Raw genomic sequence first — 13007 nt, forward strand, 5'->3', positions numbered from 1 at the left:
TTGCTTGAGCACCTACTGCATGCTTGGAGCTTTAGGTGTAGCACCATAAAACCATTTAAAAACCAACCCCAAACCCTAGAAGGAATTACAAGTACCCCTGCGTTTGTGAAAGGCAAAGAGCAGTTCAAGTGTATTACCCAGTAAGACACAGTTCATGAGTGGCTAGCTCAAGGAATGGACCCCAAACTAAAATGCTTCTTCTTGGATGCCCTCAATTTGGAAATACCACTGGGTGCCCAAAGTCAGTCATGATAATAACTCCATGTTTATTGCTTCAGTCCTGGACACGAGTTTCCCTTCAGATCCCAGGGGATGACACTCATCTATTCCTTCATTCCTCCCATGGCAGATGTTAGTACATGCTCACTTCCTAGGTTCCCAACTTTGCAAGAGGGACCTCCATTTCCCAAACTCTACTGAATGCTCTCCTTACATGGATCCTTATGCAGCCTTATGGTGCTGTTTCTAGATTCTCAGCGACCTCCTCAGGAGCATGCCTAAAAGCAGACCTATGGACTCGCATTAATGAGCACCTAGGCGGTCTGTAAATAGACTAAGCCAAATGTCAATTCATACTTTTACCTCCAGCTATCAGCCGTAGGGTATTTAAATTTTGTTTACATTTCTGTGTGAGCATGTCTGTTGTGTCTATATCTGTGTGTGTGTGTGTGTGTGTGTGTGTGTGTGTGTGTGTGTGTATGTGTGCGCACCTGCAATTTACTCCAGTGTACCTGTGAAGGTCAGAGGATGAGATATGGGAGTTCTCTTTTTCCACCCATAGGGGTCCCAGAGGACCCAAGTTGTTGGACTTAGCAGCAAGTACCTTCACCTTCCCTGCTGAGGTAAAAGTAGGTCACCACAGATCATTTTAGATTCACCTTGATTTCCAGTCACCTCCCGCCCAAGCCAGGCTTCAATCACCTTCCTTCATATGCTTCCTTTGGTATATGTATGTATAGATGTGTCTGAAGGGTCCAGCTGTACCCCTGTGGGGCATGCATTAGTAGCTAGACTTTTGACCTTGAACCTTTGACATATCAGCACTCTTTCCTCATCCTCTCAGTGGAATGACTTCCCCCAGCCTTAGCACAGGGAGTCTTGTCCCATGATGCTTTCTAACCTGAGATTCCACAGTTGCTAAATTGTTTTTTTTGTTTTTCAAAGTCAAACAGTTTAAGGCTCATCTTAGGCTCTAAAATTTAGTTTTGGTAATGGGTTTTGGCAATATACACTGTAATGTGCTCATGGTTCCACATCATACAAAATGTCTTATTCCCCCCCTGCAGCCAGCTCCATTTCTTCATCCTTCCCTCTCCCCAGACACCTGTAACTACTGATCTTCCTGCTGCCCCAGGTTCTCCATTTCCTTTATGTCAGGACACTCTGACTTTCCTTTAAGCTAGAAACTCATATATTACAACTCAATTTTCAAGAAGAAAATGTGTCAAGGAAATTTCAATGAGAATGAATGATCATTTCAACAGATTGATATCAGAATGTTTGGTACTCAGAGGAAAAGGAAAACAGGGTTAGGAGAAGGAGGAAGAGGAAATAAAGAGGAAAGAGAAAGAAACAAGACAGGAAGAGGAGGAAGAGAGGGAGGGAGGGAGGAGGAGGGAAAAGACAGAAGTAGGGGGAGGGGAGGGAAAAGGGCAGGGAGTGAATGTCTCCTAACCCAGTTTTCCTTTTCATCTGAGTACCAAGCATTCTGAAGTCAATAGGTTGAAACGATCATTCATTCTAAATGAGATTTCCTTGGCACATTTTCTTCTTGAAAACTGAATTTTAATATATGTTTCTAGCTTAAAGAAATGTCGTGGTTAGAACCCCACAGCTTGGAGCCTCTCAGTTGAGTTCCTTTCTCACTTCAAATACATGAAAGACCACTGCATATTTTTTTAGGATTTCATAAGTCAGTTTCTTCTCATGGCTTTATCTCATTATTGTTTAGCAATCTTTTGTTGTTTGAATGCTTAGCCATCTTCCTGAGGGACATGGCAGCTGTTTCCATATTCAGTGACTGAATTAAACCAAGAGACCTTTGGGTATAATTGTGTATGGGTGGTGTGTGGTGTGTGTGTATGTGTGTGTGTGTGTGTGTGAGAGAGAGAGAGAGAGAGAGAGAGAGAGAGAGAGAGAGAGAGAGAGAGAGAGAGGAGAGAGAGAGAGAGAGAGGGAGAGAGAGAGATTGTCTGTCTATCTATGTAGAATATTTTCAGATTGAATTGGTAAATATCCAAGATGATGGTTTTCAGATTGAATAAGACCATCTCAATTAGAAAGATGCCTGTGTTTTATCTTTTCAAATTTATGGAAATATCTTTTGAGGTCCAAGTTCATTAATGTTTTGTTTTTCATGGTTTGTCCTTTTATTGCTCATGGTTTTGGAGTTTTATAAGAATTTTTTGACTTAAGCTTAGGGCATGTAAATTTAAATTAAAGTTTATTTTAAAACTTTGATAGTTTTAGTTCTTATGGGTGTATGGATTCATTGTGAGTTGATTTTAAGTAGGGTGTGAGGTGGGATTTAAGCTCTTTGTTTCTCCCTCCCTTCTCTTCCTTTCTTACTTTCCTTTTCTTTTTCTTTCATTTTTATTTCTTCTTCCTCCTTCTTCTAACCCCCATTTCCTTTTTATCTGAGTATTAAATATTCTGAGGTCAATTTATTGAAAAGATTATTCATTCTCAATGAAATTGCCTTGGCTTAAAGATTTTATTTTATTTTTAATATTGAGTGTGTGTGTGTGTGTATGTGTGTGCGTGTGAAGATACTCTCAGAAGCCAGGTGTGGAACGTGGAGCAGGAGTTACAGGTGGTTGTGAGCCACCTTATGTGTGTTCTGGGAATTGAATTTAGGTCTTATGCAAAAGCAGCCCATACTCTTAACAATAGAGTTGTCTCTCCAGCCCTACAGTTCATTTCTTATAACTGTACTGCTACGTACTTGTATTATATTGTTATCAACTTGACACAAGCTAGGGTTGTATGGGAAGAGAACCTCAGGTGAGAAGATGTTTCCATTAGTTTGACCAGTAGGCCAGTTTCTGGGCAGCTCTTTGATGACTAATGTGGAAGGGCCCAACCCACTGTGAGAGATGGTGTGACTAGTAGGTTTGTCCTGGGTTGTATCGGAAAGGAGGCTGGGCAGTCCATGATGAGCTAGCCAGAAAGTGGTGTTCCTCTGCTCAGTTCCCTCTTCTAGGTTACTGTCCTGAGTTCCTGCCTTGGCTGCTCTCAATGATGGCCTGTAACCAGGACATGAAAGACAAATAAAACCTTTCCTCCTCAAATTGCCTTGATCAATGTTTTATCATAGCAATAGAGAGCCAAATTAGGACAGAAATTGGTACCAGGAATAGGGCACTGATGTGAGAGATTTGATCATGTTTTGGAGACTATTGTGGAAGGATTTTGAAATCAACGGTTCAGGATCAATGAGATGCTGTGGGATCTAGGAAGATGATGCGGAGAGAAATGCATTCTGGGTGTGAACTTTCAGAGGGAAACAAAGTATTAGGGCCATTCAGGTGCTATGTTTTATTAAGACGATGTGGAAGTGAAACTTTTGTGCTACTTAGATTTTTTTTTTTTGTCAAGTGAACATAACTATAGTTATTTAAGAAAAGGGATCCTCAGTAGAGCAAATGTCTCCATCAGATTGGGACAACCAATCTGACAATTGGAGGCTAGGAATGAGATCCTAGCTGTGATTAGGAAGAGACCAGAAGCACTGAGCTGAGATCCTCTGGAGTATTTCTCAGGGTAACACAGAGGGGCTATGACCTAGAGGATGTCAAGGTTGCACCTCATGCTGGCCACTGAATGTGGTCATATGTAAGAGTCTCCCACATGTTACTGGTTTTGACAGGATGAGAGCTTCAGAACTGAGGTATGGTGGAGAGCACATGAAGCTTGGCACAGGGAGAGACAAGGTGAGACCATTCGGTGAAGAACGTGCAGTCTCATTAGTAGTGTAGACTCCAGAAGTGAAGGGACCAGAGCCCCTCAGCAGGGCAGTGGTGAAGGTGAAGTGGCAAAGTCTGTGAAGACCCCCAACATACTGGAGCTATCATGAATGTGGAAAGACTACCAAGGTCAGCAGCCCCTCTGGAGTGGAGCCAGTCTGAGCCTGTGAGATGAACTGTGTGTTGTGAGTGGCAGAGCTGGAGAGGACAAGTGTCTCAGCCTTTGGAATGCAGAAGATTAGGAGTGAGTCCTCCATGTGTCCTCCATGTGGTGACAGGATTTCATTTACACTGCTTTCTTTCTTTCTTTCTTTCTTTCTTTCTTTCTTTCTTTCTTTCTTTCTTTCTTTCCTTCTTTCTTTCTTTCTTTCTTTCTTTTTTCTTTTTGTATTTTTTCAGAGTGTGATTGTGCTGAGTCTACACTTTTGGAATGAGGAGTATGTAAGATTGTTTTTTTTACTGGGGCACACAATTAAGAGAAGTTGGATTTTTTTCTTTTTTTAAAAAGACTGAAGTTTTAAAGACTACTAGTCTTTTGGAAGTTTAAATGTATTTCATGTCATGATATTGATATTAATATGAGTTCTTCAGAATAAAGAAGAAAAGAAAGGCCACAGTTTAATAGAGATGTGTCACTTGACACATTTTTATCTACTTTTGTAGAATTTTGCCTACATGACACAAGCTAGAGTCATCTGGAGAGAATGGACCTCTATTGAGAACATACCTCTATGAGAGGTATTATAAGAGTATTCGCCTGAAAGCAAGCCTGTAGACCATTTTATTAATCAGTGATTGATGTGGTGGTGCCCCCAGGAGTGGTCTTTGGTAGTTTAATAAAGCAGGCCAAACAAGCCTCGGGGAGTCTTAGTGATATATATATATATATATATATATATATATATATATATATTGTATTCAAACTCAGGTTTCATAGAAATTTCATATCCTGGAACGCTTTTTATTCCCAGGCAAACTGGTATCACTGGTTACCCTCATGTGAATTCAGACAAATAATAGTTTATAAAAGCAGTAGTGAGAAGAGCACTTTTATGTCTGTCTGACTGTCTGTATATCACTATCTATCTATCTATCTATCATCCATCCATCTGTTATTCATCAGATAACTGTATTATCGGCTGTCTATTAATTTCTATGTTCAATGCATCTACCCATGATCTATTTATTATCTCTGTGGCACCTATAGCAACATTACTTACCTATCTATCATCTGTACCTGTGTACCCACCTAGTGCCTATCAATCTCTTTGTTTAAATATGAGAGCAGACTATATTTAAGAGCCTAGTTGTATCCTGATTGCACAAACTTGGTAACAGGGAAGGTGTGTGGCTAGGGAGTCTGAGGTGAGGAAAGCTGCAGCAGCATCTAAGTGAGAAACATAAAGTACAATGAGAGCATAAGTGGAGGGTGGCCTCAGTCTGAGCATGACAGGCTCCTGATGTCCCAGGAGGGCAGGCAGGGGCGGATGACAGCGGCTGATTGTTAAAGAAGGAAGGTCATGGGGAACGATTAGAGACAGAAGGTAGAGCAGAGGATGGGATAAGGGTGGACTGTATGAACAAAAGACCCATGTGAGCAGAGTCACTGTCCTGAGTACCAGGATGGCTCAGAGGCCAGAGTCAAGAGAAAGCGAGGTCATCGGCTTGCACACAGTCTTTGCACTTCCCCAGGCAGCTGAGCCTCAAGCATGGAGTTGGATGTTTTTGCACAGGGATAGGAACAAACAGGCCAGGATGGAACTGATCTTCATGAACATTCATCTGAGCAAAGGGGGCCTGCTGGAAGACAGAAGCCAAACCATAAGACTCTGTGTGTGCATCATGGTGGGGCTGACGTGCTGCTGGAGTTGCATACAAATGGAGTGATCTGGAATATTAGAAGGTAGCTGCGTGCTAGGCAGGTGCTCAGCTATGGAGATCCCCTGCCACTGGAACCAGAAATCTGGGAGGCTTTGGAGAGGCAGCAGCCGATACAAGATTGTGGGTAACAGAGCACAGACTGAGTCCCTATGATTTCCCATCAATTTGAGCAGCTTCTTCACCATAACTTATTGGCACTGTTGGGGGTGGGGTGGGGAAGATACCTGACAGTAAGAACATGAATCCTGTGGGTAGATCAAGAAGGTATGTTAGTGTTAACACATGCCCACACAGCCATGATGCCTCGGAATGGTGCCATAGTTTGTGCCTTTGGAACAGGGCTCTGGAAATTGATCTCTTGGTTTTATGACTATGCTTTGTACACAGTTGGTGCTCAATGGATACTGACTCTAATGATCTGTGTGAAGCCATCTTCCCTCATGGAGGATACTTTCCCCCTGGGAAGAGCATGGGGAGTCCTCTGTGGGAGCAGAGTTGATGGCTCTGTGAAGAAGTCCTCAACACAAATGGAATTTCAGCAGCTTTTTCCCCCCCTCAAAGAGACCCAGAGAAATTCCCCACATGGTTTCCTTCTCAGGCCTAGGTCATGAAGCTAAGATAGAAGCTTAGCTGACACCCTTGGGAGCCCCTGGGCCAGCTGGATTCGAGCAAGCCACCAAGAACAGACAGTCCGGAGATCTCTGTCTCATCAACACGTTTCCAGGTTGCTCTTAGCAGAGTCTCCATGTCCCTCTGGGAAGACAGCCTGCCCCATGGTCCAAGAACACCTCTCAGAAATTTTCACTTGCTGTTTGTTTTATTGAGCCAAATGTCAAAGGAATAAAGCTCTGCTACAACTCAGGTAGTGAGGGAAAAGAAATCAGAATTCAGGGACGATACACAGTATCCATGTTGACTCTAGTGGGATTCACCACTTTACCCATGAAGAGAAGGCTGCTGCTGGCCTCATCCAGGACTAGTAGTAGGAAGGATCTATTGAAGTGGAGGGCAGCAAGGCCTGGCTCGGGGTTGACCTGGGTGTGGGAGACATCCTCTTCCTCTCCATCCTCATCCACAGTCAGCTCCACCCTGTGTATTGCCTTTGGAGACCAAGATTCACAGTGTTGAGAGATCAGGAGCTCTGCTAGCCCCACCTCCAGCATGCTACTCTGACTCTCTCTGCACTGGGCCCAGGATGCCCAGAATACAAGCCTCGTGCCATCCTGCTAGAGGAAGGCAGATGATGTTGCAGAATGGAGGAGGCTTACTTCTGCATCACTGCGACTTTCAGGACACTGGGGCTTGTTCTCCACTCTGTCTGCACCCTCCACAAATTCCTCTCACACCACCTCTGGCACCACACAGTGGTTGTTTTCATCTCCTCACTGTGCTCCTGGCAAAGAGGCAGCCTGGGTTTCTGGGAGCCGATTGCTGTGTAGCCTCAACTGTTTGTACTGTGTTGCCCCTGTGGTCCTTACCCTATTCATTGCCCAGACTCCCGGAAGGATAGCTTTCTTGCTCCTGCCCCATCTCAAGCCACTGGGTCCTGGAATTTCCACCTGCGCAGTGCATCTTTGCCAGGATCCCTTTCCATTCCCACCCTTATCTCTGAAGTCTTCTTTGCTGTCACCCACTAGCTCGTTTCTCTAGTGACCTGGAGCACTCTCTTTCCACTGGCTCAGAGTCCATCCAGCCATTTCCTGCCAAAGCCCCCAATGGCCCTCAGACCCTACTCATGGAATGTGACCTGAAGGCCAGGCCACTTAGTCACTGAGTCCAGGATCTGCTCTCTGAGCCTCCCCTGCAGTTTGCCAGCCAGAATTTTCACACCCCTTCTCTCCATCCCAGAGAAAACCCCCACCCCTTGTAAAGCTTGACTCCACCCCACATTCTGTTGTAACAAAATTCTTAACCTCTGCAGTGGGGAGTGGGACACAGGAATGACACAAACCATTCTTACATGGCACCACTCTCTAGTGACCACGAGGGTTCCTTTCTGTCACTACCCAGGGGATCAGATTACATCCACAAGCCCAGCATTGATGCAAGCTCCTCTCTCTCCCCTCACCAGATAATAAGCTTGAGGACTCAACTGTTTATTTCTCCAGATTAGCTACCTCTGAGAGACAGCCAGCTCAGGACATGCCTGGTGTCCAGAGTCACCAATTCCTTGTTTGACTTTCAGAGAGCACCATGAGTTCTCATTGTTGTCTTCTGAACAAGTTAGGAAAGGGTAGCCACAGGAAGCATTAAGTGTAAGGAGCCTGGCCACAGGGCGCTAACCTACCGTGGTGACCCTCAAGGGTGCCTTTTGCAGAGTGATTCCTGAGAGATCCATGTGTTTGTTGAACAGTCTAAGGTTACTGTTAACGTGCTTGAACCTTTCTAGCTGAAGAGCAACGGGTATGGAGAATTTGGGGAAAAACAGCTGCCTCTTTCTGTTCAGGGAAATGGAAGGAGAAAACATAGTTGGAATCATGTTGTCATGTAATCCGCCCCAGCCAGTGCGCTCCCAGCACACAAACAAGAGCAGCTGTGTTTACTGCACATCTGTAGCAGGCAGGCTGTGCCAGGGACTCCTCAAGGCAATGCTGGGAAGTGATCAGTGACCTTGCTCTAAAGTCTGAGATGAGGGCATCTAAGAGACTGTGAGTTTGTTGAAAGCTTTAGGAAGCACAGCCAGCCTTCCAGAATCCTCCCAAATCCTGAGCAATGCTTAGCTTTAGCTAAATCATGAGCTTTATCTCTCAGTCAATAGAACCTATCCCTATGAAAAGGGTCCCATGGACTTTTCATTCTCCATCAGCGGAATCTCTCCTTTTGCTTATTACAAATCTTTCCTCTCTGGAAGGTCTTATTGTAAAGGTCACAGGTGCTTTGTTACACTGCTGTAGAGTTTCTTTCTGGCCATGCCTAAAGCTTTCTTGTTATAATTATCACATGGAAAACTTTCCCCAACATTTTACTGTTTTAAAGTGTATAATAAAATAAACATAGATTTCAAACTCTGAAAGGTCCCATCCAGTGCCTTCCGAGGTGGTGCTGATCTGAGTTGCAGGCTTCACTTCATAGGTTAGGGGGTGGCACAGAGGCAAACTGTTTTAAACCCTGCCAGCCCTTGAGCTGTAGTGTAACTTCTCATAGACAAGCTGCAATGGAATGTCCGCCTGTGCTTCAGTAACACTTGTCTGGATCGGGACTTCTCAGTCTTTAACACAAACACAATTGCCCTAGAATCTGCAGGGATTGCAGTGCACCTAAGAATTCAAGCTTCCCTCAAACATCCAGATGAAGCAAAGATGCTGCCACAGGCTAGACTTTGTGTAGCAAAAGCATTAGATACATAAGAGAAGTGATTCTCAACCTGTGACCCCTTCGGGTGTTGAATGACTTGCCTGAGACCATCAGGAAGCACAGTTATTTACATTAAGATTCCCAACAGTAGCACAATTCAGTTATGAAGTAGCAACAAAGATAATTTTATGGTTGGGAGTCAACACAACGTGAAGAACTGTATTCAAGTATCATAAGGAGGGATCATAATGAGAGCTTCAGTTCCAGAGATGTTGGGCAAGTACTTATCCAAACACCAGTTCCATAGCACTGTGGCCTTCTTAGTGACACATCGCTCCTTCCCCTCTGTGGGTAAGTGAGTATAGGTGCTCATGCATGTACATATATGTGGAGGTCAAAGAAAGACAACAGTAGGGTTGTTCTTTCCAACCTTTTCTTCTTCTTGAGACAAGTCTCTCACCAGTCGGAAGCTCAGTGTGCACTGTGTGTTGGTTAGTGTGTCTGGTGGTTTTGTTTCTCAGTTTGAAATAGCTAAGGGTCATCTGGGAAGAGGAACCTCAACGGAGAATGAGAAGATGGCTCCATCAGCTTGCCTTGGTGCTAGGATGGCCAGCTTTTTTGTACACAGGTTTTCAGGGTTCAACTCTGAATCTGATACTTGCAAGGCAAGCGCTTGACCAACTGAACCATCTTCCTCCCTCCCCTGTCCACCATTTATAACTCTACAGTGAACCTCTTACACAAAGATACAGTTGGCTGATTCTGTGGTGACAACGGTGATGGTTGTGAGTTTGTGTATTTTTTCTCAACTTTGGAAGGTGTGGACTGCTGAATCCTGTCTGACCATTTCTGTGTGACCAAGTTCTAGATACTGTGTCATGTCCCAAAGACTCAAAGGGTCCTCACCTTAAACCCAGAGCCACAGTGGCCATGGAAAAGGTCTGGTAGGACTGAGGGGAAGGTTGAAATATCTGGGTTCTTACCTCAGTGGAAAGGGCTGAGTCCATGTGTCAAAACTCTGCTCCAACAGTGCCTTCTCACATTCCTTAAGTTTTCCATCATTGGGGAGAAAGAAAATGCCTGAGATGCTGCAGGTGAACGGCAGCTGGAGGACATAACTGTGCATCTGGGAGAAATACTGCAGATGGAACCAGCCTATCTTCTGCATCATTGGTACCAGGGTACTGTTCCCATGACCTAAGGAGAAGTACCTCATCTCGGTGTACTTCGGGTTAAAGGGATATTTCCATTTCCCTGATAAGAAAGTGCATAGGAATCAGAGGGGGCAGCAACATCTAGGGCACATCACACTTTGCTATAAGGGAGACTCTAAGGCTTATGCATGTCAGGGATGTTGTAAGTCACAAAGGTACAAGTGAGAGATCCCTGTCCACACAGATCTTATGAAGGTAATATAAACAACATGATTGATAAGAAAGCCAATGAGCTAGCAGGGGATACTGCGCAGGGAGAGAAATCGAATAGAAGAGACAGTTACATACACACATAACACACTGGAATGTAGTCCCAATTAAAGACTTAACAGTACATTGGTTGTAGTGGCTATTCCTGGTTGTCAACTTGACTATATCTGAAATGAACTACAATCCAGAATTAGAAGGATCACCTGTGGCCCTAATCTGGAGGCTGAGAGATACAAGTTTCCGACTTGAATCTTGGCATGGAGATCTTGAGGCATAGTGGCTATGAATCCCAGAAGATTAAGATAGGAAGATCTATGAGTTCAAGACCTTAAACTTAAAGGTATGGTGGCATAGTGGCTATGAATCCCAGAAGATTAAGATTGGAAGATCTACGAGTTCAAGCAAGGTCATCTGGGATTAAAGGTATGGTGGCACACACCTTTAATCTGGGCCACACCTTTTGCTGGAGACCTATATAAGGACATTGGAAGAAGGAAGGCTCGCTCTGCTTCACCTGCTTGCCTTGTGGGACTGAGAAACTTCTGGATCCTTGGACTTCCATTCACAGCTGCTGCTGACCATTGTGGGGAGTTGATTGTTGGGAGTTGGACTACAGACTGTAAGTCATCAATAAATTCCTTTCCTACATAGAGACTACCATAAGTTCTGTGACTCTAGAGAACCCTGACTAATACATTGGTTAAGCCATAGAACAGTTGGAGGAGGAACTTTCTTTCCCAAGAGAATGAGACACAGGGCAGCCCAGTAGTGGGAAAGCACTGACTTAGGAACACAGGGAAGATGAGCAGCTGGAATGAAAAAGGAAGAGACCATGAGAGGTGAGGCCAGAGAGGTCAGGAGTCCACCAGCTCCTGAGTCAGTGGTGGAAGTATTAGGTCTCTTAAGGATACCCATGAGCATTAGTGGGGTGCTTGAAGCAAAGCCCAGAATACAGTCCTTTCACACAGCAATTGCTCAGCAATTGTTAGAGAGCTGTTTCAGTATTATCGTGCATCTCTACCAAGTCAGAGCATGTTCTTTCCCCTGACATCTGAGGAACACCTGGACTAGAATCCTTTGGACACAGGCCCAATAAGTTCTACAGCCCAGCCTCCGCTGAGCTCCTTTTCTCGCTTCTTACCCTACAGCTGAGGTTTTGGCATGGATTCTGGTGGTCAGCTCTTAAAGACTCTCTGGGCTGGCCCTACAGGGCTGAGGAGACACTGATCTCAGAGCTCCAGGTGGGGCCAGAGGAACTGGAGAGGACGAGAAAGCTGACTCTCTGGCCTTGTAATCCTGACCGGGTATGGCAAAGGTGGGTGTTTTACAGAAGAACCTTCCCTTCTGCATAAAGCATCCGACTGTCTTGGGAAAAATAATCAGAAAGCCACGAGAGTGTTGCTAAGAGAAAAGAGAAATGAACTCAGAAGCAAGTTGTTTCCTCCAGCAGCTCAAAACTGGCCATTTTCTGGGGTTCTAGGTTTCCAAAATCCAAGCCTGCGCCTCTTAAAGAGCCAGTCCTCATACCCACCAGCCACCTGGCCATCCAAACTACCAAGAAGCCTCTCAGACTCCAGGAGCCAAACCAAAGCTACACATCCTTCTTTTTCTACACAGCCTTCTCTTTTAAGTAGCAATAGGAAAGGTGGCCATTACAAGGTAGGAGGCCAGGTTCTATCTGAATGTCGGAGGGACAGCAGTTGTTAAATATAGGTGACATTCTGTGCTTCCTTGTTTTCTGGCTAAAGCTGACAGCCTCTCCCTCCAGTGAGCTGGACCACATCAGCTACCTATAACCCTCCTGTGCTTCGGAGTCTCCCAACTCCATGTCAGATCCACATGTCTGCCAGAGCCACCCGATCGCTACCCTAACCCGATTCTACTCTCTCAACCCTCTGCTTCCTAAGTTGTTGTGATGATATTGAGCAATACTGCCTGATAGGACCACTGATGTCATGCTTTGAGTCCTTAGGAATGTATTGAGCAATATTGCATTTATTTCTAAAACCTACCCTGCAGAATTGTTCAATACCTTCCTATTGACTCAAAGAACTAGATCAGTGGTTCTTAACTTTCCTAATGCTACAACCCTTGAATACAGTTCCTCACGTTGTGCTAGCCTCCACCTGTAAAATTATTTTCATTGCTACTTTATAACTGTAATTTTGCTACTATTATGAGTTGTAATATAAATATCTGTGTTTTCGAATAGTCTTAGGAGACACCAGTGACAGGGTCACTTGACCCCCTAGGTCGGGATGAGAATCACTGAGGTAGCTGGAGTTGAGATGTGAGAGAGAGTTATGGAAAGGATTAGGGATTTGACTCAAAAGGGAGGTTTCTGGAGGTGGGCAAGAAAAGGACACTGCCCGAAGCTGCAAGAGCAGAGAGTACCCAGAAAGAGCTAGAGTCTTAGAGGAGGTCTTAGAAAGAGCTAGAGTCT

General features: G+C 44.6%; 1 protein-coding gene across 1 annotated transcript in view; it reads right to left on the bottom strand.

Annotated features, from left to right (window-relative positions):
• Positions 1–6644: 6644 nt before the first annotated feature.
• Positions 6645–13007, bottom strand: part of LOC116080582 (alpha-1-antiproteinase-like) — an 8820-nt gene continuing 2457 nt past the window's right edge. The window contains exons 4-6 of the mRNA XM_031356972.1: positions 10124–10394; positions 8134–8284; positions 6645–6946 (exon numbers count right to left, since the gene is read on the bottom strand). Of these exons, the coding sequence (XP_031212832.1) occupies positions 6734–6946; positions 8134–8284; positions 10124–10394 (635 nt within the window). The 3' untranslated portion in view covers positions 6645–6733. The remainder of the gene's footprint in view (positions 6947–8133; positions 8285–10123; positions 10395–13007) is intronic.

Source organism: Mastomys coucha, unplaced genomic scaffold (genome assembly GCF_008632895.1).
Source record: "Mastomys coucha isolate ucsf_1 unplaced genomic scaffold, UCSF_Mcou_1 pScaffold6, whole genome shotgun sequence".
In the NCBI taxonomy this organism is placed as follows: Eukaryota; Metazoa; Chordata; class Mammalia; order Rodentia; family Muridae; genus Mastomys; species Mastomys coucha.